The sequence below is a fragment of the Heliangelus exortis genome, chromosome 2 (assembly GCF_036169615.1).
Source record: "Heliangelus exortis chromosome 2, bHelExo1.hap1, whole genome shotgun sequence".
Classification (NCBI taxonomy): Eukaryota; Metazoa; Chordata; class Aves; order Apodiformes; family Trochilidae; genus Heliangelus; species Heliangelus exortis.
In genome coordinates, this window is record NC_092423.1 from 131,510,239 (window position 1) to 131,535,536 (window position 25,298).

The 25,298-nt window shown below is 34.1% G+C and overlaps 1 protein-coding gene across 40 annotated transcripts in view; it reads left to right on the forward strand.

Annotated features, from left to right (window-relative positions):
* RIMS2 (regulating synaptic membrane exocytosis 2) overlaps window positions 1–25,298 on the forward strand; it is a 421,007-nt gene that overhangs the window by 261,445 nt on the left and 134,264 nt on the right. For 13 of the 40 annotated variants that reach the window (XM_071738118.1, XM_071738120.1, XM_071738121.1 and 10 more), the window contains 7 exons: window positions 1,669–1,825; window positions 7,316–7,432; window positions 13,315–13,380; window positions 13,995–14,102; window positions 17,790–17,855; window positions 20,050–20,112; window positions 23,852–23,926. In XM_071738118.1, the coding sequence (XP_071594219.1) occupies window positions 1,669–1,825; window positions 7,316–7,432; window positions 13,315–13,380; window positions 13,995–14,102; window positions 17,790–17,855; window positions 20,050–20,112; window positions 23,852–23,926 (652 nt within the window). The remainder of the gene's footprint in view (window positions 1–1,668; window positions 1,826–7,315; window positions 7,433–13,314; window positions 13,381–13,994; window positions 14,103–17,789; window positions 17,856–20,049; window positions 20,113–23,851; window positions 23,927–25,298) is intronic. The other 27 variants (XM_071738128.1, XM_071738149.1, XM_071738130.1 and 24 more) reach the window with 6 other exon arrangements.

Sequence of the window (25,298 nt, forward strand, 5' to 3'; positions counted from 1 at the left end):
TGTTCACACTGAAACAGTGGAAAATTGTATGTCTCAACTGCTTTGTCTAGCCCCATATTCACTTCTTTCTCAGTTTACCTCTGAATTTCACTGGTTAGGAATACAAATTCATTAACATATATTACAACAATTTCTTACACTTATGTCCAGGACATGGAATATTTTTTGACTTGTAAGTCAAATCATACCTTTTTGAATTGAGAACATCACCGTAATTTTGGGAATTTCACCTGTCTTGAGAGAGGATCCCAGGCAAGCAAAACCAGTCACATTCTAGAGAGGATTAAGTTCTCAAGTTAGGAGTGTCAAGCCATATCCCTTCATCAATCAATAATCAATAGCAGCTTTAAAGTCTGTTTAGGGCTTAGAAGAACTCCAGTGTTGATTGCAAAATATATTTATTACAGTTCTAGCCACTTGTGGGTGTATAGCCACTTAACAACATGGTGCTAGGCATGTTGTTAAGCTTCCCGTGTAAGCTTGGTGCTACTGTCCTAAAGCTTTTTAACATTGCTATCTCTGCATTGCAGGTTAATCAGGTTATTTGTCTGTCCTCTGTCCTTATGTGCTTTATTAATGTGGATGCTAATTAGTGTGCTTCATACATGGTAACTTTAGAGAGCTACTTAGTTACTATGTGCAGCAAAATGTCAGGCACATCAGTTGTCACACCTACCAAGTGCTGCAAGAATACCTATTTCTGCAAAACATTATTATCAGATTAAGATTTGCAATTCTTCAATTTCTTATCATTGCATATTAATTTGATCCTAACAAAATTTAGGGAAACTTCTTAGAAAATAGCTGTATATTTTGCTTTTTTTTTTCTTTCTTTCTTCCTTTCTTTTTTTTTCTCACAGAGAACAGAGAATTTAACTTTTTCAATCAGATGCAGACAGACACTCTATTACATCCAACTTTAAAAAGATATTTTTCTTAAAAGCCTACATAAAATGTCCATGTAGTAACCTTTTAAGTGATTGTAACTGGGAAGGCTGTTAGTTAGACCATTTATGCCTTCTATTATCCTAATTCAAAATTAGGTCCAGGATGAAAGCAGTCTCAGCACAGCCTTAGCTTGTATATTTGCATGTTATTTAATTTCAGAACTGTGTGTGAAATCTGATATCACTGATTTATTGTTACTTTTAATTATAACTGAAATACAAATCTTTCTTGAAGCCAAGAATTAAACCCCATAGTACTTTCCTATCCCAATTTTAAAAATTGAACTTTGGATTAGTTTTTAATTGTGGAAAAATCTGTTTGAAGACTGTTATACATAACTTTAATTAAAAATTGAATAATCAATTTTTATGTTATTCTAAGGTGAAAAAAGGCAGTATAATTATTTTATTATTAACGTATCCTAACAAACACAAATAAATGGTAACTTTTGATATATTGAATACTATAAATGCCTACTTTGGTACACTGCAATGTATTTCTACATTTTTAAAACATAGCCACGTGAACCATTTCTGCACTTAAGCATAACATCAGGAACCAAGTTTAGGTATGTATTTTTTCTTACAAAAAACAAGAAGAAGGCATGAGGACATTCTTGATCAAATCCCATCTTTTTTCAGGCAGCTAAATACTACAGATACGGTAGGAAATTTTAAAAGTGCATTTTCAAATTAACTGAATATTTGCATTTCTTTTTAGATTATCGACATAATGGGAGAGATCTCCAAAGCTCAACACTCTCAGTGCCAGAACAAGTTATGTCATCCAATCATTGCTCTCGTACAGGTTCCCCTCACCACGGAGATAGCATAGGACGGACGAGATCGTGGTCTCCCAGTGTCCCTCCCCCTCAAAGGTAAACAGCTATTTAATTCTGTAGGTATATACATTTAAGTGGTATTGATCCTGTAACAATACTTGAATCTCCAGACTTTCCAAATGGCAATGAATTTGTTAGATCTTATGAAATTCTGTGAAGCCAGTAATATTTTTTCTTACACTCTACTGATGTGCACAAAAATATTTATTCACCTAATTTTGTCTTAGTTTTCATTAAAAAACCCCAAAACAAACATTCCAATCCAAGGAAATAAAAATATTTATCCAAATAAAATACTTTTAATCCAAAAAGCTTTATACTAAGTGCTATGTTTTACAGTATGTGATGGTTTGAATTTTTTTAGCAATCATTTGTCAGTGACTGTTTTTAACCCTTTTGACTGTGTAGAACTGAGTTCTGGGAGAGCCATAATCCTGCACACAGCAGTTTTCTTTCTAGCACTCTTTTTCAAACTTCTAAAGAATCAAGAATGAATAGACACATATACAGTTTTCCACTGTAAAATGTTAACTCTTCATCTTAGAAGGCCTCTGAAAGCTATTTATCTTCTGAATCAAAGATCAGGAAAGTTCTTCCAAAAGCTAGATAATGTGGATAGAAAAAAAAAAAGCTAGATTATTGTGGATAATGGCTGCTAATTGGCTGAATACACTTTTTAAAACAGAATAATAGTTTTCCTAGGTGGATAAGATTTGTTAAGAGGAAGCAGAAGGATAAAGGGGAATGAAGCCCGTTTTCTAGAGTTTTTATCACTGTATATGAGTAGGTATCCAGATGGTGTGTTTCAGCTGGAATTTTCTTTGCCCATAATTTTCACAATAACTGTTTAATGCTGAAGATGTGGGATCCAATATTTCCTGTCAGGTACATGTGTCTATCCCTTTCTTCTACTGCGATTATGATTCTATTTTGTTCTGCTTTCCTTTCTGTTATCTTTTTTCTTTTTTGTTAGCTTACAATTCTCTTGACTTCATATTCTCTTACTTATGTGTTTACTTACCATTTCCTCTAACAGATATAGACTAAAGTATATCCATTGCAGTAGTGAGGCCTTAGGATCCCAAATTACTCTGTAACACCACAGAGAGCTAACAGGCAGAAACTGCTAAGATTCTACTTCAAGCCTAAAGCCCAGATTTTAAATGAGACATAAAAAATGAGAAATAGAGGGATCTGTTCTGATTTCTACTATACTGATTGCAGTCTACTTAATTGCCTGTGCTAAGACTCCTAGGGTTAAGTGTTTTGGATATAGACATAAATGTGAAAAAAATCTGTTTGTGTGTGTGTGTTTTTGTGCATGGATGCTGTGTGAAGTTTGGGCAGAACTTTTACCCAAGCATGTAACTAACACTTGGCTAATATCATTGAAAGGCCTTCTTTTTATTTTTTGTAGTTTTGTATTTCTTTCCATCCATTAAAAGTTTCTTGCTTCTTGCCTTTCCTAAAGATAAAATTCTAAATATAATTTTGAATTTACAGAGAAAAATGTTTCAGCTCTTTCCTATAATGTCACAATCAACATTATGTAATATTCCCCTACCCACACATCAAATAACTTATTTGAAGACTTTTTGAGACAACACATCTTTTTTAATTCTAATGAAAATAGATGTGTACTCAGCAAAGCTATAAGTATTATTAGTCACATCTGCACCATATATAGTTGAATTTGTTATACATATACTGCTTTAGATATGTTTTAACTGCAGTAAGCATGTTGCATGCCAGTCTCCCATTATTGATTGATGGCTCTGCAGGCAGGAGCTCTTGGGCAATAGAAGTGCACTTTGCTGTTGTATCTTAGAAGCCATTTTGCAGTCCTCAGACTTTCTGCTGGAATTTTTGATAAACTTCACTAAAGCCACTTTGCATAGTAGCTGACAAATTTTTACTGCTAAATAGTAAATCTGGCTGACAAAAGCATCCTTAGAAGAGTGAAACTACTGAAATAATAGTTACACATTGAAGTGAAGTAGTACACTTGTGTAGTTTATTAAAAGGTAGCATGAAGTAAAAATCTGCTATAATACAGAAATTTAAGAAGAAATTATTTATTTAGAACAGTTTGCCAGTAGCAATCTTACTGAAAATGATTTGAGCAGACAGAATGGTACTGAGTTTTCAGGACAAAAGCATATAATCAGAGTTTTGTCAGGAATTTTGATTATGCCGGCAGACAGCAAAGATCAGAAAGTTTTGCAAAGAAATGACAGCTTGAGAAAGCTTAACTATTTAAGTCCAAAAAAGGGATGATTAAAATAAGATGATAATACTATAAAGAGAAAAAAAAACAAGATATTTTTTGGAGCCTGAACAAAAAGAGAGACTCTGAAGAAAAGAGAGACTCTGACTAGAATTGAAAAAGGAGGAATGACAATTTGATGCCCTCCCCTGCCCCCCTGCCAAAAAAAAAAAAAAAATAAAAATCACCATGCCCACTCACCTCTCTCTATATATTTGTTAAGAGGAATACATATATATATATACTATAATATTTCCATGGGAAAAAAAATATATATACATATATATATATGTATATATATACATATATATATAATTATATATATTCCCATATATATAATATTTCCATATATATAATATTTTCCATCTCCACCACTTCCCTGGACAGCCCTTTGCAGCACCTGACTGCTTTTTCAATAAAGAAGCTGTTCCTAATATCTAGTTTAAACCTCCTCTGGTGCAGCTTCAGGACACTTCCTCTGGTCCTATCATTATCTCCCTGAGAGAAGACGTCAACATTCACCTCCCTACAACCTTCTTTCAGGTAGTTTGAGAAAGCAATCAAGCCTACACTTAGCCTCCTCTTCTCCAAACTAAACAATCCCAATTCCCTCAGCCTCTTCTCACAGGATGTACACTCCAGACCCTTTACCAGCTTGGTTGCCCTTGTCTGAACTGCAGTAACTCAGTATCTTTCTTGTAGCAAGAGGCCTAGAAACATATATATATTAATACATATATATGACTATATATATATATATATATATTCACATTGAAAAGTTCAATGGCAGGGTAAAGGCTATACTGCATTTTCTAAAATTTTTGGTATAAATAAGGTGGTTAAAACCCGCACAGAGAAGTTGCAGGAAAGAGTTGTAGAATCAGAGAAGTTGCAGGAAAGAGTTGTAGAATAGATGGTAGAAGAATTATACTATCTTTTAATATGTTTTTAGAATCATAGAATCACAGAATGGCTTGAGTTGGAAGGGACCTTAAAGATTATCTAGGTCCAACCCTCCTGGCATGGCAGGGATACCTTCCACTAGAACACACTGCTCAAGGCCCCTTCCAACCTAGCCTTGAACACTGCTAGGGATTGGGCAGCCACAATTTCCTTGGGCAACCTCTTCCAGTGTCTCATCACCCTCACAGGAAAGAATTTCCTCCTAATATCTAACCTAAATTTCACCTCCTAAAGTTTTAAACCATCACTGCTTGTCCTATCGCTTAACACCCATGCAAAAAGCCCTATCCCAGTTTTCTTGTAGGCTTCCATCAGGTACAGGGAGGTTGCTATAAGGCCACCTCAGAGCCTCTTCTCTTCTTCTCCAGGCTGATCAACCCCAACTCACCTGTCTTCATGGGGAAGTGCACCAGCCTTCTGAACATATCTGTGGCTGTCCTCTGGACACACTCAAGGATCTCTATGTCCTTATGCTGGGGACTCCAGAACTGGACAGTACTCCAGTTGGAGTCTCAAAAGAGCAGGGTAGAGAGAGAGAATCACCTCCCTCTTCTGGCTGGCTACACTTCTTTTGATGCAGCTGATGACATGGTTGACTTTCTGGGCTGCATGTGCACGTTGAGGGTTCATCTTAAGCTTCTGGTCCAACCATCTCCCTCAAGTCCTTCTCCTTAGGGCTGCTTTAAATCCTTTCTCCTTCCAGCCTGTATTCATGCATGGGATTGCCTTGATCCAGGTGCAGAACCTTGCACTTGGCCTTGTTGAGCTTGCAGTTTGCACGAGCCTACTTCTTGAGCCTGTCAAGGTCCCTCTGGATGGCATCCCTTCCCTCCATCATGGTGACTCTATCAGACAAGTTTAGTGTCATCAGCAAACTTACTGAGGATGTATTCGATGCCGTGTTGCCAACACAGATGTAAAATAGCACTGGTGTGATTCCTGGCCCTTGAGGAACACCACTCATCACACATCTCCATTTGGACACTGAGCAATTGATCACAACTCTTTGGGTGTGACCATCCCACCAGTTCCTTATCCAATGAGTTGTCCATCCATCTAATCTGCGTTATTCTAGTTGAGTGACAAAATATTGCTATAAAGTTTACTAGCCAGAGTAGAATTTCTATTTGGTTTCATAGAAGCCAGAGTGGAGAAAAGTTTTGTGAGAAATAAAGGAGAGCAGAGTTCAAGAGTTTATGTGTAGTGCAACATCTTCGTAGCACTTACATGCAGAAATAAACAGAACATGGCAGCAGCAGCAAGGTAAACAGGTTGACAGTAATCCGGGGCTGACAAATAACAGTGGATAAAGATGAGAGGTACTAAAAGGGCAAAGTTATAAAGAAGGGCACCAGAACTGGATAGTATAAAAGTGATTTTTAAAAATGAGGCTTACAGTAGGAAATAATGTGGGAAAAGGCAGAAGGCAGAAGAACTTATTGATCAAAAATTTCAATTTGTGTGGAGGGAAGCATGTGTGCTGTTATTTTCAAATCTATTTGAAAGTATTGGTATAATTATTGAATAATTATCACAGTTAAGTATTGTCTTTCAGTCTTCCTATTCTTTTGTATTTTACACAGCAGAAAAAGTGAAGTTAGTGTTTATCAGTGGGTGAAATGCAGTAAATCAATCTATGGGTAAAGCTTTGGCCTCTAATAATACAGAACTGTAAAGGTGATTTGTGCTCTTTAACAAAGCCTGACGAGTGTATACCACTTATACCTAGTTAAGCAATTCTGTCTTCTACAGGTTCTGTGCTACTGAGATTACAGAATAACTTTCCTGTGCAAAAGAGCCAACTTTTGTTTGATTCAGATGATAAAGTTTTCAGCAGTCTGCAATCTACTGTAACAGCCAGAAATTCTCACTGTCTCTTACTGCAGTTTACATCCATGTAGTGTAGCCAAATTCAAGAGCTTATGGAAAATTGTCTACAGAAAATTGTCTTTTTAGCTAGAAAAGAATATTTCCTTCACAGTCTGGAAAGGCTAATGAAATTTTGCCCTAAATCAACCTTTTTAACTAAAAAGAAAGTTAACCTTACATTTCCTGAACAAACAAAATTTAAAATAAAAGCAAAATGCCCTATCCCTTGCATGGATTTAGCACGTTTTTCTCTAGGAGAAGGGTTTTTACTGTAGGGTTTAAATTTCTGTGTGCGTAAATGAACACAAAAGAGGTCAGCTCACATATCTTGTTACCACCACGTTTCCTAAGAATTCTCTGTACAAAGCAGCAAAAGGATATGATCCAGGTGCATCCAGAACTCGGAATCTGATATCTTTTATTCTTAGTAGGAATGTGGATCTGGGACCACGAGGGACTCGATCTACTGCTGCACATTACAATACCCTGAACCGCATGGACAGACATCGTGTTATAGATGACCACTATTCCCCGGACAGAGAGAGGTAAATACCTGCCTGCAATTAGACACAGCTGTAGCCTACACTCATTAACACCAGTTACTTTAGCATGGTAGCTCACTAAAGTAAATATCAAAATTACTTACCTAATCCCACAGACGAGCATTTCTCCACTCATTTATCCACTGGTTATATGATGTACAGTGTCAAAAATATACGTGTACTCAAGGCTGAACAAACTGTCAAGTTCCTGTATTTTTGCCAAGAGTTAATTTGAAAAATATAAAAGAAAGCATACTGCAGGAGACAAATAGCTTAGTTGCCCTCTTTATAAAAACTAAAAAAAAAAATATGGTTAGCAATTTTTGCTGCAGAATAAGGAGGCATTAAAATGGATCATTTCAGCTCATTATTAATGTAGTGCTAGTGCTCTCATTGGATACAGTCCAACACTGACATAAAATATATTAAAGCACTGTATTTGCCTTTTTTTTTTGACTTTGTAAGCTTTATTTTTATTTATTCACTTTATTTCATCTTTTTGGAAAAAACAAACAAACAAACAAAACCCATAACCAATATGGCAGTGTGTGTATTAGAATGAAATCAGGGTCTTTGTGTTTAGAGGCACATCTTACCATGAGTAATGTTTTGCCTCATGGAAGTTCCCACAGAGTGAGCAGAGCTGTAGCAACCTCTATGAATTTTAATGATGTAAAAAAGGATTGCAGGCAATTTTTGGCTAATGTAGTTAATTTTGCTGAATTAATTGTGGTTGTACCTCAGTGACATGAAAAAAAAAAACCCACCCCATTTATAAGATCTTTCTCACCTCACTGTTTTCAAATCAGAAAATATTAAAAAAGCATTTTATGCCTTTAATTTTGAAAATATCCCAGCTTCTTATACACCAAGTTGAAAACCTGCACATTATAATCAGAAAGGCATGATTGCAACATATAACTGCATATACCAAAGAGTAATACAGTATTTAGTAATCTTATTGAATACTACATGACTAGTATTTGAAGTTAATACTTTCACAGTTCATTATTTACAGGTAATTCCTTAAGTGACATCAAAGCACATAGTTGGTGCTGCTATCAGTGGCTTTTTGTTAGCATTGTTGAACAGAAAAGGTGAATATATCTTAAAAGAGCATTAATTTAATGACCAATGATTGTAAGGGATTCAAGACAACATTCTTCAGAAAGGAATTTCCAATTACTTGTTTCTAATTAGCTAACTTAGAAAAAAAAGACTACCAAAAAAACCCACAAAGAAAACAAATCCAAACCAGGCATATCTGTTCAAGTGATTTTTTAATGAATTTGTCCAAGAAAAGTCAAATGGCAAAAAAAGTAAGATACTGAAAAGCAATTAAGTATTTATTATCCAGAATAATTGTATTCTTTATAATAGATCATAAGTGTACCTCTTTGTTGCATTAAACTACTTAATATTTTTATTTAAGTTATATAAATAACTTATTTATGTAAGTTATTTATATAACTTATTTAGCTGGCTCATGTGGCTATCTTTTTTTCATACAGAAGATAGTAAATTAAGGATTCTGAGCTGTTTCCTTAAAAGAAAATAACAGAATGCTTTTGTGATAATATTATGTTGATCTTCAAACCAATCATCCCTGAAATAGGACTGAAACTTGTTCTTAGAGCCTTATGGAGTGCTGCTGGGTTTGTTCACAGTGTGTGCTTGCTTGCTGCCTCCCAGATAAATGCAGTGAAAGGTGGCTTGAGGTACAGCACTGTAATCTTTGCCCATCATATTAATTGAACGACCCTCACTGGACTTGTTTGGCTTCAGGAAAGAGATTTTTTTAATAGAATGTCAGAAAAATAGTATCAGAAAGCTGTTGGTGATGAGTTTATTGAATTTTCACATGACTATTCTAGATGAATAGTTGTTTGCTTTTTGGGTGTGCTCTGAATCTCTGAACACAGGTTTATGTGTCATCTGTGTTTTCCAAAACACACACACAAATTCTTCTCTTTTTGCACGGTGAGTGGTTGCTGATGTCTGTGGACTAATTATGCCTGTATTGCAACATAGAGTCTCTGAAGCATGCTGGTTTTGGGTGATACTTAAGAGAAGAGAAAAAGACTATTCCCAAACATTTATCATGATTTATATTCATCATTAGGTTGACAGTGGTTGTATGAATGAAATGTTTATTTAACTTGAAATTTTGTTGGTGAATATTTGTGATTCTGTCAGTGTTACATCATAACAGTGGTATGTACACAAGTCCCTCAAGTAACTCTTTAATGATAATGTTTCTGAAAATTGCTGGAACTGCAGGCAGCTTGGAAAATTGGAAAAACTGAACCTTTGTAGAGCTTTATAATCTCTCTGCTTGTCAAACTTGTTTTGTTCCACTCTTACTTCAAAAAAAAGAAAAAAAGATCACACATTGATTTCCCACAGTTCTGATGCTTTGTTATTTCCATGGGCCATTTGGAGCTGTTTGCAAAAAAGGGTTTGTGAAAAAATACCTTCTTATAGACGTGGCTCAGTTCCTAAGTTAAAATATGACTGAGAACATGAGTAAGAAAATTCTTTCCTTCCTTTTCTAGATAATTCCAAATAAAGTACTGTATGGCACTAAGGAGTTAGAAACTACATACATAAATGTCCAGTGATCTTGTATCTAATGGCAGTGTCAACTTTCCTTCAAAACTAAATGCCTAGTTAGAAGTTAAATTAAAATTCTTAAAAAGCTGAAAGACATAATCATTTGAGGTAATTTCAAGTTCAAACACTAATTATGTTGCAAAACCTTATGCTAACTTATTAGACTAACTTCATTATTTTAACATAAGTTAAATTAAATAAATTTTAAATGTTTAAATTTTAAATGTTTTAAATAAATTAAAACATTATTTTAACATAACACCTATTAATATAGGTGAAATGAGTTGCTGCTGAAAATGTTCCATATTATCTGTAACAAAATAAGTAACATTTCAGAAATCTGTGAGGATGCAGACTAATTTCATTTTATCATACCATCATTTGATAAACTTCTACCATCAACTGCTGTAATGTAGCAAGTGAGGAATCCGTGGTAAAAGGATAAAGGTCTAAATGAAGATTGCAAAAAATATTCTGGAGCTATTTTTTTATTTTAAAAATCTGCTATATCTAAAGCTTGTCCATTTTTCCATGGTGTTCTGAGCATTCCCATCTACATTTTTTTAATGAACACCTTTTGAACACCTGCAGGGATGGTACCTCCTACCCCATCCTGGGCAGCCTGTTCCAATGTTTAACCACTTTTACTGTGAAGAAATTTTTTCTAATATCCAACCTGAACCTCCCCTGGCAAACCCCATTTCCTCTTGTCCTATCACTGGTCAGCAGGGACAAGAAGCCAGCATCTGTCTCACTACAACCTCTTTTCAGGGAGTTGTAGAGAGAAATGATGTCCCCCTTCAGCTTCCTCTTCTCCAAGCTGAACAGCCCCAGTTCCCTCAGCCTGTCCTCTTGTTCCAGCTATCATGTTTATGACCTATGAGATGTCAGTCATACTCTCTTCTATGGCATGCACCTTTCCTTTGGTTTGTTACTAATCATCCATATTTTATAGAAAATATTACTTTACTTACGAAGAACCTTTTCCAGAGAGATGTATGCTTACAATAATATCTCTATAATTACTATTGTTATCTAGTTGGAGATATTATGAAAATCCACAAACATTGTCAGGTTATATATTCTTCATTTATGATGAATGCCTTGTACTCTCATTTGTGTATGGCCAAAATTTCAAATAGTTGAGTTGGGATTTGAAAAGTAGGTAGAACTCAAATCCTTAGCAGAACATAACTGATGGTGCTTCATTCAGATGCAAGTAAGAAAAGGAACTGTCTGGGGTGTTCCTTGTTACAGACCGTTAAGTTAGAGTTAAGCTTCTTGCAGATAGCAATTTCATTCCCATGAAATTCGTGTTCTGCAACATATGTTCTGCTTGAAATCTTAGTTTTGTTTAAAACTTTTTTTTTTTTTTTTTTATAATTGGCTATGTTCTATTTATTGAGGTCTTATATGTTAAAAGACTGTCAAGAAAACTTGTCAGCTATTTAATGGAGAGATAAAAGGGGAAGTGAAATTTAATTTTTTAGGTTAAACTGCCATCTACTAGCTGGAAATACATAACTTTTTATTTCTATAAATTGCACATAAATTCTTATTACTAATGTAATATTGGCAACAATTAGGTGGTGCTAATTTCAGGTTTACATCTAAATTGTTTAAGGGTGTGTTCGTGTGGATATAGCCTGGGAATTTCACCACATAGTGGTGAGATTAAGCTACTACTTAATTGTTTGCCACCATCACACAAATCATAGCTGCTGTGTGGTAGACTTCCACATTTTTATTTATTTGTTCTTCTGACTGATGTGCATATATTCTAAAGCAAATTATAAGAACATGTTGGAATTAGTTTTTAATGCTTCTTGGCAGCATGCTGACTGCTGTTATGGGCAGACTGCTTCTGGTTCTCAAGTCTGTGCATTATTTTAGGAAGTCCAATACTTGCAGCCTGCAGTGTATCTGCATGATTATTTTCTTAATAGTTAGTCTTTTTTAGGACCTCATCTTCACATTTTCAGTCTGCGTGTCTAATTGGACCCTGATGAATTATTTACAGCTCCTCATTCTTTTAATACACTACAAAGTTTAAATATCACGATCAGGGAGTGAAGTCAGAAGATATTTACAGTGTTGACTACGATTTTGCATTTATTTGACAAGAAGTGAATGCAAAGACCTCTTGTACTATATATAATTAACATAATATGCTTATAAGGGACATTTGCATGTGTCTGATGACATATTTTATCCCCATACAAAGTAGGCATACATTAGTGTAGGTAATATAGCTATTGGTAACACTGTATTTAATTTCTAGAAGACCATTTGTTATGGGAAAAATAAGATACCAATAGTGAAAGTGGGGGATAAACATAAGGTTTTCCACGTGTCTCATGAAATTTGTTTACTCTGCCAATGCTGACTTTTGTGATAAGGCATACTTTTGAAATACCCTAATTCACAGGAGCTATAAAACAGGGTCTCCAGAGCACTCTAATAATTCCTTGTAAATTGGAATAAAAAAATATTTTCAAAACCACTTTTTCTTTACTGTGAACATATATTTATACTAAAAAAGAAATTATATTCCTCTATTTTTGATAATTGGAAAAAATTTAGTGCTGAAAAAATAGATGTATTTTTAAAATATGTGAATTTTGACACATTTCCAAAATGCAACCAAAATATAAATATTGTTTCCTTATTATTTTGAAAGGTATACATATGCTTTTTGGCATATTCTGTTACAGATGTTATCTTTTTTATAAATTATTTAAACAATTACAAGGCTTTCCTCTAAATTCATCTCATATCACAATATGATAATTATTAGCAAAACATACACTCAGAAGTGGGAAAGCTTTGGAGCTCGCTATGTGGGGACTGATTTCCCATAGGGGTAACCTTTCAGACAGACTGGGTAAACCTCTGCCAAAACTGTTATTCATACTGCAGTTATCAGTTTCAAGCATGTGAACAGGTAATCTGACTTCTTGAGATAGCTCCCAGACAGAGATTTATACTTTTTTTCCCCTCCTACCTGAAATAATGTAGGATATCCCAAAACTATCCACTTGATCTGTAGTCGTCTTCTGTCTTCCCAGAATAAATATTTAAATTGCCTTGATGATGTTACCTTTAGAATTATATGTCAGATTTCTAATTTTATTAATAATTTCATTGGTCTATACAATGCTTTCATGGCTGCTCAATTATCAGATTTTTGTGTTTTCTGTTGTGTGATGTGTATCATTTCTTCTCCATCTCATTGTCTCATATTTGTATTTTTCTTCCTGCCATCTACTCAGTCATTATGTTACTTTACCTCGTTCCCGCTACACCCGGTCCACAGAACACCATTACAGAGATGTCAGGTATATGTTTTCCTCTGTGTGGTTCTGTATAGATAAGGCACGTATACTTCTATGTACTTATGTGCCCAGTTATGTTTGGTTGGTTTTTTTTGCAGTCTGTGTATAGTGGTAGAAAACTTAGTTGCTGAGTTAGTATCAGCATTAGCTTTATCAATGGAGTGCATAGACAAACACGAGGTAGTTTCTAGTTTTATGAATGTTACGCTTTTTAAACAATTTTTCACTGCTCATAGTCTACAATTGGTAGTCCATGAAGATAATAGTACCTTTACATCATTCTCATGTTTTTGAAAAAGCCACTAAGGAAAATCGTTTAAATCTACGGACACAAATACTTGCTAATACTGTGATTTTCATGGAAAGAACACCAAAGAGATATGACTGTTAAAGGTTATAAAAGATAAAATCAAAGTGTTGTATCTTTCATGTAGTCTCACTTACAGGCAAATATACCTTAATTTTTAAAGGCAGTTTTGTAAAATACAGAAAATTTACAGCTGAGTTTCGTTGCAGTTTATTGTTTTGTTGTTGACATAGCTTGCATTTCATGTCGTTTTGTCCCCATTTCATCTTTGTGTTGCTTTTCATTGTGTTCACCCTTTGTGTTTTGGCAGCCAGGATCACTCAATGTATCCTCTTTTTTGTGAAGATGCAATCAGATTGCTTCGCTCCCGTAAGATGTGCCGTACCTATTCTGAGGGTGCTTACTGTGATTTTGAGAGGTATAATTGATGTGAAGCTTATCATTAGCCCTGCCACTTATACTTTAACAGTAGTTCTGTGTTTGGTTTTCAAACTAAGAATGTGATCTATATTTTAAGTGGTAAATAGCAGTTTGTACTACTTTGTGAATATGTATACATCTAAAAGTGACTGTTCAGGACTACAGGCAAATCTTAAGAGAAGCTGAATAGTCAGTTGCATAAATTAAATTACAGGGATATCAGATGTGTCTTTGTATAACTTTTTTTTTGCTGGAATTTTCCAAATTGCTTATAGTATTTATTCTCTCTGAAATAATGATGTAAAGCCTATATACTTCAAAGTGCACAGAATAAGAGTCTTTCTGAAATCTCATACTTTCCATAATTGAAAACCAGAGTGAAAGGATAAAGGTATAAGCTTATATTGTATATATTTGTATAGTTTTTTTCTTTAGGTTATGAGTACTTGTATACATTCACAATACCTGTGTATGATTACAGAACATTAGAATGTAAATAGAAGAACTTGAGTTTCTATTTATATATGAAATATATGGCAGAGAGAGGTTGAAACCCTAATAATTTCTATGAAATAATTATTGTTTCAATACAGTGGCTTTTAAGAGGTGTAATAAGACATGCTGGTGATGAATTGTGATGTTTTCAGTAATACTGCAAAACAGTAAAAAGTCTAAGTGGCTGTGTATTAAGAGAAAGCATATATAAATCTTATAAACTGTGAGCCAATAAAAAGGAAGTGGTTACTTCAGATCTCAACTAGCAGATATAATGGTTGATTTGGCTATTGCTTTACAAGAGGGGTTATCTAAATTTTCCATAGCAACCGTTAAATAACACTTGATATATTAACTTCATGGCTAACTTCTGAATATGAATTCCTTTAAGAAGGTTGTTAAGGTTTCTTCTGGATTCAGATCACATTTCATCATATTTTTGGCAAAAATAAAACTACTTTTGGATGCAGAATCAAAACGCAACCAGAAAATTCTGCAGTACCATAGAAGCATTCCCTCCAAAGAAATACTGCTTTTAAAAAATTTCCTGAAGCTATAGTTTAGTAGACATTTGAACTCAATGAAAGAGTTGCCTTCAAATGATGCTGTGTTACATGAAAGCTAATACAGAGAAAATGTGTAAATTGTTGAGTCATCATGTAGAAACTTAAATAAGGAGAAGGATTTCTGGGTTTTTTTCCCCTAAAAATATAAAATTAAAGGTGCTTATATGTATGCAAGTTCAATAGTTAATTTTTATATGCTGTTTTTGCATTAGTTATATAACCACAGTTGCATTAGTTTATCCAAACCTGTTAGATTACTGGTTGTATCTATGACTACTCAGATATTGCTGAAAGTTTCAGCTATCAGAAAATTGGTTTAATTGAGGAATCTTGGCTTGAAAATCCTATTTTTTTTTTCTACAGAAATTGGTTTCTCAAAAATAAGGTAATATAAAATAAAGTAAAATCAATGAAAATAAAGGACAAAAGTGATAGTACTGCAAATAGATATAAAAGCCAGGATTTAAGCAGTGAGATCAAGAAAAACTTTTCCAGGGCTTTATTGAAGAGAAAACTTTAAAGATAATTCCTACAGACATCCGAAAGGAAAATCTGACAAAAATCTCTGATCCTCTTGAATGCAGGCTGCAGGTTACTTGAGTCATCTTACTAGATATGAGCTTCTCTGAGTTACTAATAGTCACGATCATTTTTCCTAGTTTTTAATCCTTTGTCTTTCTGTATTCTGACAGCAGAATACCTCTAAGTAGTCAAGTACCATCTAAAGCATAACCTTTACCCAGTTCATCTCTATCCATTGAAAAACACTAAGCCATTTTCTCTTCCATATTTTATTATTGGGCATTACTTTTTAAACTATTTTTCCTCATTTATTTTTACACTTTTTCCAAACTTAATGCTTACTTTAAGTTACATTATTTTTCTAGGTGAAGGTGTTAGTTCTCTCTTGTTAGTTCCATCTGCTTAATCAATGTCATTTTGATATCAAGCAACCACCTCTCTTCCCTCTCTTGAGGGTGGTGAAAAGATGGGACAGGTTCCCAGGGGAGAAATTTGAGGTCTCATCCCTGGAGATACTAAAGGTGAGACTTGATGAGGCTCTGAGCAACCTGATCTAGTTGAGGATTTCCCTGCTTACTGCATGGGGGTTGAACTGGATGAACTTTAGAGGTCCCTTCTAACCCAAATAATTCTGTGATTCTATGATTCCTGTCTTTTTATTTGACTTTAGTAAGTATGTGAAAAAACTGTTCAGTATTCACTATCCAACAAACAGGAAATGTTGTTCTGCAGTCTTGCATTCTGGAAAGTCTCAGCTGGAACAGTTTTGTATCTGATGTCACAGTGTATCCACCAGTGTGGGTGACCTGCAGGCAAATATGTCACACAGGTGTATCTGTCAAAATTAGTTGCCTTCTTCGTTATTCATGGCTCCTTTCATTTATCTTGAAGTCTCTTCTAGCAATGTTTTCTTCCCCCTGCCATGCACACGCAGAGCAATTACTTGGCTCTCTTTCACCCTTTCTCTGTTGACATTGCCATCTATCAGATTTGAAAGTCTTTTGTTCACCAGTTCTAGGACACCTTTACGTTATCCAAAAACCTTACATTTCTGAATTCATTCTTGGGCTACAGCACTCATCATTTTGTATTCATGTGTGGTTCTCCCCTTTTGATGAAGTCAAGAAAAACAGAGACAGCATTGCCAAGTTACTTACTCCAGCAAGTGCCTAAGACAATGGGTAGACAGACATGGAGCCTCAGTGACTTCAGTGCCCTTTGGGCCCAGGGCTTTCTCAAGAACACCCTGCTGCTCAGTACCCCACTCCAATTTACCTTGACTTTCTAAGGTGATGACCAGCATTGTGACATTAGGTGGTAGCATTCCACACTGCTGTAGCTACTCAGATTGAACACAGATAAGACATCATGTCTAGATGTGTTGACCTTACACTTCTCTTTCCATCCCCCAGTTCACAATACAGGCGAGTTCATAACTTGACAGTCACCTGTTTTAAATTGGGTGACATGCACATGATCTCAACGACACGGTGATGTTCTCAAGATTTTTATCCCAATTGGATTTAAAATTAAAATAGTAGCAATTCCTCCCAAATAAAAATTTGCTGAAAACTTTGCTATATGAAATTCTTTCTCAGCTTACCGGTCTCAGAGGTCAGGTTAGTCACTGAGGACACCACAGTTTATGCTGTTTTTTTTTCTTTCACTTAGCATTTGAGGCTATTGTTTGGACGTCAATAAAACTTGTTTGTGCACCTTTTGTGCCAGATATGAGGTTTGTTTCAGGCAGTATTTCTGTTTCTTCACTTAGGGAAAGAAAATTTTGCTTTCATTTTGGTTTATCACTTTTTTTTTACCGGTCAGAAATTTTCTAACATCCATGTCATATTTTTGGTGAAATGTCTCAGTTGCTCAGACTGTTTTCTTATTGATGTAACTTTTCAGTCCTATGAAATATGTGTCCATTTTTCAAGTGTTCTAACATGTTGCTACTTATTTCTGAATAAATTTTGAAAGCAGAAATTTTTAGAGAAATGTGCTCTATGCTCATCACTATCTTTAGATTACAGTGAGGGAAAACATCGTGAAAGAAGCATCCTTTTAAATGTCTAAAATATCTGTGCTGTTTATTCCATATTCAGGAGGACTAGGCAGGAGAGAAGAGTGCCTAATTCATATTATGATGACACAGCCTATACTCCTGAAAGGTATTTTAGTTTATATAATAAAAATAAAATTCAATGATACTTCTCTGAATTTTAGTATAAAATTTTTAATTATCCTAGATTAATAATATTTAATTTTACTGTTCACTTCATGCAGTATTTCTTTAAATCCAGAACAACTAATTCCATAGTTTTAATTATGCAATTTTCTTTTAGCATTCCATTAACTTGACTTTTGATTTATGTATCTATTTTTAGTGTAGTTTTTAACTAGAAAAATTAGTCATTAGATGTGGGTAGAAAACAGAATAGTACTGAGGCACTAGGGAAAACTCAAGAACTGAGGGGTTTTTCTCCACCAGCATATTTCTAGTGGCTAACCTTTTCAGTCACCATGTGTGACTACAGGGTGATTTAGAATCCTCAGTTTCATTCTTTGAATAAAATGAGTCACTCAAGAAGGTCCTCAGCTATTGTCACATTCCTGCCTGTATTGGCTTAAAAAGGACTGACTGAATGTCTTCAAATTAGTTTTCGGTGTATACTTTACTAAAACCAAAAATACTCTTGTTCTTCCTAAACAGTGATATACATGTAGTGTATTACAGTTAATATAATATAACTAAAGTCTGATGAGTAATCTGAAAACATTTGGAGCGTCTCTGGAAATTGTTATTTGATAAAAGCATTTAATGTTTAAAGAACTGAGTGAAGTCCAAACAAAAAGGAAATCTGAAGAGAGAAGCAAGTTGATATTACTTTTCCTTTTTTATAATTATATCTTTTATATTTCCCTATTCATTTGATAACCAGTATCTGATTTTTTCCTATAGTATGAGAGCAGGTAAAGCAGGGATTATCTTCTAATCATAGAAAGAAATTTTGGTTTTATTTGATACAGCTGTATTTAACAAAAATTGCTATGTGCTGCAATTTTAAAATCATGCTTATGTATTTATGGTGTCTGTGGCTAAGTACTTCCACAGAAGAATTTTTCTTAAAATATCGTCCAATTGGAGAGACAGGCTTCAGTTTTAAGGATACAGATGATCAGGGAGAGTGTAAAGATGTATTTATTCTACAGCTGTATTATAATTCAGATTGAACTAAATTTAAATCTCAAATAAAACTAAATTAGAATAAACTAAAATCACTTTAATGCAGAGATTGACCTGTCTGCAAACTATGCAGATAAATGCCATTCTGCATGCCATCCAATTTGATACAGAAGAAAAAAGAGAAGCTGAATGACATTGACAACTGCTCCACACCATCTTCTCTCAGCATAATGACCACGAAGTGTAGGGCTATTTGGTTTGTAAGCATATTGCAAAACCTCAGAATCTGAAAAGGTAGAAAATAATAGAGTGAACCAAATTGTACTGCTGTGATTCCCAGGAACAGCTTAATGAAAACCTCTTTATGAGTGCATCCAAGCCATTAAAACTTCATCCTGCAGGCTTTGGCTTGCTTTTCCAGTACAAAGGAAGATTTATACCCAAGTTGATAATATGGTGGTCCCTCAATCTTCTCTAAAAAGCCCTGCCTTGCTTCTCACTCACTGTCATGTTGAAAACACTGAACACTGGAATGATTAAAGTTCGATGGCTTTAATCAAGTAAAATCCAGAAAAATGGAGCTCCACAGATCAAGTTGAAGCTTCTTTAAAAAGTGTTGAATGATTTTTATGTATTCTTAATAATAATAATAATAATAATAAATTATTAATTTTCATTGTCTGATCTGAATAAAGGTAGTTTTCTTCAACCTCTCAACTAGCTGTAAAAAACCCCCATCCTATCAGATAGGAAAAAAAAAGCTTAAAAAATTAGATATTTGAAGTTTATAGCAGTATTTTAAATGATTGCTACATAGCACATTATTTTGTTAACGTTAGATCTATACAATTACTTTAAAAGCATAAAGACATTAAGAAAAGTTAAGGGTCTAGTTGGTATGTATAGAACCAAAATTAATGGCTAAATTACCCAAAAGAATAAAGGTGAAATATATTATGAATTATACAAGGAAAAAATGAAACATAATTTGTTTGGTTTTTAATTAAAAAGATCTGGCAGCCTTCATACCTGAGAGAAAATAGGAAGTGTACAAATTGATCTGGAAACATTTGGAAAGCTCCACGTTTTATTGAGAAGTTATGTCATATGAATTAGAGTGTTATTTATAATACATTTGTTCCTTTATAACATTTCTTTATTTTAACTGCATTGTAAAGGTGGTACAATGGTGCAAGTTCATGGGCAGATCATGTAGTCAATGGTTCAGCTGAAAATTATGGGTAAGTAAAGAGTGTAGTATTACAGATATAGCTAAAATATATTTATAATCTTTATAGTAAGAGTTGGTTTACAATTGTACCAAAGTTTTCCTATGAGTATATTTTTCTTGATGTCTTTCTTGACTCAGTACTGAGGCACAGTTATGTGGTAATTTCAAGATTAAGCTGGTTTGTTCAGTTACAAATAGAACATTATATTTATCTATTTTGATAGATAAATAAATATATTTATCTATTTTGAACACGTGTTCCCACTGCTCAGTGCTACTTTAATGAAAAAAGGACTTTTTGACTTATAATACCTGATAATTCACAGTCCTGGGGAATGTGTCTTTGAAACCTAATAGTTTTCAGTTTTAGAAATCCAGTTCTAACCTGGATTCCTGTATGATTAATGCATAACCCATGCAAAGTGCTATGTACTGTAACTTACAGCTTTTGTTATACCTAGCTGTAGCTAGCTCCTGATTAAGGGAGCAAACAGATTTTCCTTGTTATTAGTTCTTTGTCTCTACTGCTTCTCATTTTCTTCTTGCTCTTGCATCATTTTTGTTCTTTATTTTTACTTCATTCCTTTGTGAATGTGCACAGAACTTTGGTTCTTTCTTCCCTTCAGTACCCTGTAATAGGAGCTGGATTATGCCAGTGGCACACTTTGGCTGACTGAAACACAAACACAAATTCTGGGTCCAAATTGCTGATAGATCCTTAAGTTCTTTAATAAAACACAGAGTTAATAGAGTTACCTTTCCTCGATAAAGACTGAGTTACAAAACTCTCTCTCAAAAATATTTGTTGTGAAATTGTACAAAATAACACATCATTGGTGTCTCAAACACTATAATTTTGTGCATACAGATTTTAATAACATGCAAATTGTGCATAAATATTCCTTGTTACTAAATTCATTACTAACCATACTTTGAAATTTGTGCTTCTGCTTATCCTTTTGTAGTGATAAAACTCAATATGTCTCTCTGGTGAAATATATATGTAGCTAAACTAGATCACTGGAAAGATATTGGACTACACTCAGTCAAATATGACAAATCATAGAAAATTATACTAACTGTACTATATATTGAAAACAGAAGATATTTATATAAAAGGGATTAGTCACAGTTCACCAGTATTATTAAGGTTATTTAAATAAAACTGTGATTTATATTTGTCCTGTATAAACTGACAAAAACAGGAATTCTGTTTAAGTAATTCAGAAACAGGAAAATGTAAATGAATTTGGACTTGAAACTAAAAAAACCAAACAACCGTAATAAACAAGAATTAACTTTTCAGTATTTTAGTGCAAGATTCTCCTTTCTTTAGAGAGAAGAAGTGTATAAGGATCTTTTGACTCAGCATTAGTGCAGCCACAGAGACCATATTTCTTCTGTAGCTTTTTGTACCTGAGTGCCACCGTTTGCTGGCTCTTCAGTTTTAAAGTACTTGAAGTATGCACTTTATTTGTGCATATTGTAAAGGCCGTGCTTATTAGTTCTTCCTGGGAAACTGTGCAAGTGTACTGAAAAAAAGAAAACAATTGAAGAAGGTTGGAAAGTGTTAGTGTAAACGAAGGTTGCTGCATTTGAATATCCAAACTCTACTAGGAAATGATTCTAATTTTTTCTTTCTCAAGCTTCTCTGTGCACTGTCTTATATATCACATAGTCATGAAATACATGTTCACTAAAACCCTTGAACATTCCTGTCATTGTTCATATATTATGATACAATATTCAAGCTGAGTGGGTGAAATCTTGCTTTCTGAAATGGGAAAAAATGTGTAATAAAATTATAATATGAAGCTGAAACTATTATACCTTGGAACATATCTAATACTTTTATTAAAATTCAGATTAGTATCTTGGAAACAATTGCAGCAGTATTTTCAGTTACAAAATTGAGTTGAGGCAGGGGGTGGGGGAGAGGATTAAATTATCTTATTTGAGAATTTTGAGTTAGCTTTTGAATGCTAATCAGTTTTATCATAACCTTCAGTGAGTCATCTCATGAAGACAGAGATATATGATACAGATATATGTTCAGGCAGTGTGATTCTTTAATATGTATGCATTGAGGTTCTATATTAAAAATACCAGAAGTTGGAAGTTGTTGGCAAAATACAAGGTACTTTAAGAGTCAACAGGCTATATAAATGAAAATGTATGTTACAAGTACCAGAAACAATGTAAAAGCGAACATTTAACATTTTGCATTACAGTAAAAATCTTCAAACATTTAAATGAGTAGTGAAGGAATACCTCAAACATTTAATATTCCAGGCACAGAATAAAGATATGAGCAAGTGTTAATATGATAAAGTTAGTGCAAGCTATATAAATTGTTAAGATACAAGGTGAAAGATATGTTACTTGCATTCATTGGTTCACCTCTCTCTCAGGGAATTGTGGCCTCCAAGCTTCTTTTTTTTTGAGAAATTACCTTTGAGTAAAATATTTGAAATGTTTTCTAAAGTTACTTAAAATTAACTAATTCAGTGAAATTGTCACTATTATTAGCTCATATGCTGTTTTTGCTTTCATTTGAATGCAGTTACAAGTACCCTTAGCTGGAAGTCAAGCAGCCTCTTTCTCAAAGGCATTCACCACTTCCATTTGTTTGATGTTGAGAATTTCTAGGAAGAAAATTTTGCTTACATATATTTAGTATTTGCTCTTTGGTTGCTTCTCTATTCCTCCAAAATACACAAAAATATTTGGGTTTGATTTTACAGATAAATATGATATGAAGTACTTCGGCACATCATTTCATTGTTAATTTTTCCAGGATTGACACTGCTTGTTGTTTTTATTGATATTTGGTTGTAACATCAAGCATAAAGCACTGACTGCATCCAGTGAATCATAAACTAATTTGAATTGGAAAGAACCCTGAAATAATGATCTGGTCTAAATCCCTACTTAAAGCAGAGCTTTGTTATTCAGTAAAGATGTAGATGAAAGTAATTCTGCATAGATACATTCTGCATAGATACAGTTATATGAACTTTCTTTAAGCATTTTTGTAATTGTAGCATCTCACCATGTATTAGCTTTATTAGTTATGTATATAACAGATTCACCAAAGTGACTGCTATGCCACATGCAGATACCTAAGCAAGCTGTAATCAACAGAGTTTCTGTAGCTGTAGCAGTCTGTGTGTAGCAGTGTGGAGCACAATGTGTGTGGTTGTCTGCTTAGCTGAGTTTGCAAGTAGAAAAGTAGTCCAGATACTGGCATGTTACAATTTATTCATGCCTGTGACTGTCATGTAGTTATCGTGCACCACGACAGCATAACGTGCATGTGAATCAATCATACAAGTGTGTGCATGTATGTGTATAGGTGTATACACTACATATATATATAAAGTGTGATAGAATATTGCTGCAGAGAAAAACACCTTACCTTGCTGCCTTTTTTTTTTTTTTTTTTTTTTTTTTTTTTTTTTTTTTTGCAAGAGTACATAAAAGCATTACATTCCTGGCTTATAAAACTATAGCAGCACATAATTTTGTATTACATTTCTTTATAGGTATAGATAAGTGACTTGGTGAGCTATCCAGTCATCAGTTTATCTAGATGTCTGGCAGCGTGCAGCTCCTTTCCATTTTTCCATTTTCCATTTCCATATTTATGACTCAAATTTAAGTTTGCTAGGTACTAGAAATCTCAGTTGTTTGTAGACATGCTTATCCATGTTGTGCTAACAGAGGATCTTGTGTCTGTGACTAAACAGTGAAGTTCCTATAGCTAGTAGAAGAATAACATGTCCAAGGATAGAAATCCAGCAGCCATCCACAGACACTGACAGGTATTATCATTGTATGTTAGCTGCAGTTTGACATTATGATAATTAGAAAGTGTATTGCTGTATTTTTCTTGTTCTGTGCTCAGTGTTTCTAGATGAAAAAAAGATGCACTATGAGCTGAATTGTGGTGTGCTGTAATCCTACAGCAATTCTATTTTTATTTCTTCAGTTTTTTGTTACAAGAACTACCTAGTACTAAAATTGTGATTGGCATTATCTCATACCTTGCTTTTTTAGTCTTGAACACAGTAAAAGAATTTAACGTGGGCTGTCAAATAAACAGCTTTCACTTATTTTGGGGAAAAAATAACTTTTATTTGTGTTGTAAGCTGTTATGAACGCTTACTTTTTAAAAGTGTTCGTATGAGACTTTCTTTATACATAAGTCTAGTATCAATAAATGTATTATTTTTTTTGAAAATTCACATTCTTATTTGTTAAGAAAAGTAACAAATCTGAAAAATTAAAAATTAGAAATGGTTATTTTCTGCATTGGGAAAAGAATTAGCTTTTGAATTTTCCAGAATATGAATTAGAACAATGCAGATAAATCAGTAGTTAAAGCAACATGTTGTAGCATCTTTGGTTAGATACTGTAGTTACTAGAATTTACAGTGGTACCGAAATAGTATGGGATTTTAATTTCTAATTTTTAATGGGTGTGAAATACAAAAATAGATCATGGATACTCTCAGAGTTTTCTGCATGGTGACTTATATAGACCTCCAACAGTTTCAGTGTGATAGGTGTGCTTGGTCAAGAAGCAAGGCACAGCTCTTCCTCAGTGCAGGGAGAGTTGTGCCCACAACTGCGGATCTTGACTGGGGAGCATGCCACCTCCCACATGTGTTTTCCTTAGCAAAGATAGAAAGATGCTATGGTAGCCAACAATAAATGGAGGAAGTCAGTGTTCAACATTCCCCAAACTGTATTTGTTATAATGAAACTGAATTTTTTATAACCCTATCTGTTAGAAACGATAAACAGTTCTAGCATTCATTATATTATATGAATATTGAGTACTCAAACTTAGGTTTCTCTCTTTAAAAATTAGCAATTCATATGATATGAATGATAATGAGAAAAGAGGAAACTTTCATGTAGATAGTTTGGGGGCATAAGATCTCACAAATTTTATCTGGAAATTTCTGAGCTTTTCTTCTTAGTTACTCGAGTGTTTTAAAATCTCAGCCTTCACCTTTATGGCTGGATTGTGACACTGATGTATAGTTGGTGGCAGGTGAGGAGCTACAGTGCCCAAGCAGGTTATTGAACTGATATTTTTTTATAAAAGGGACAATTCATTTCTGAAGATCTGGGTCATATAGCACGTTTACTGTTAAAAGGACAAAAATATGTGAGGACAAAGAAAAG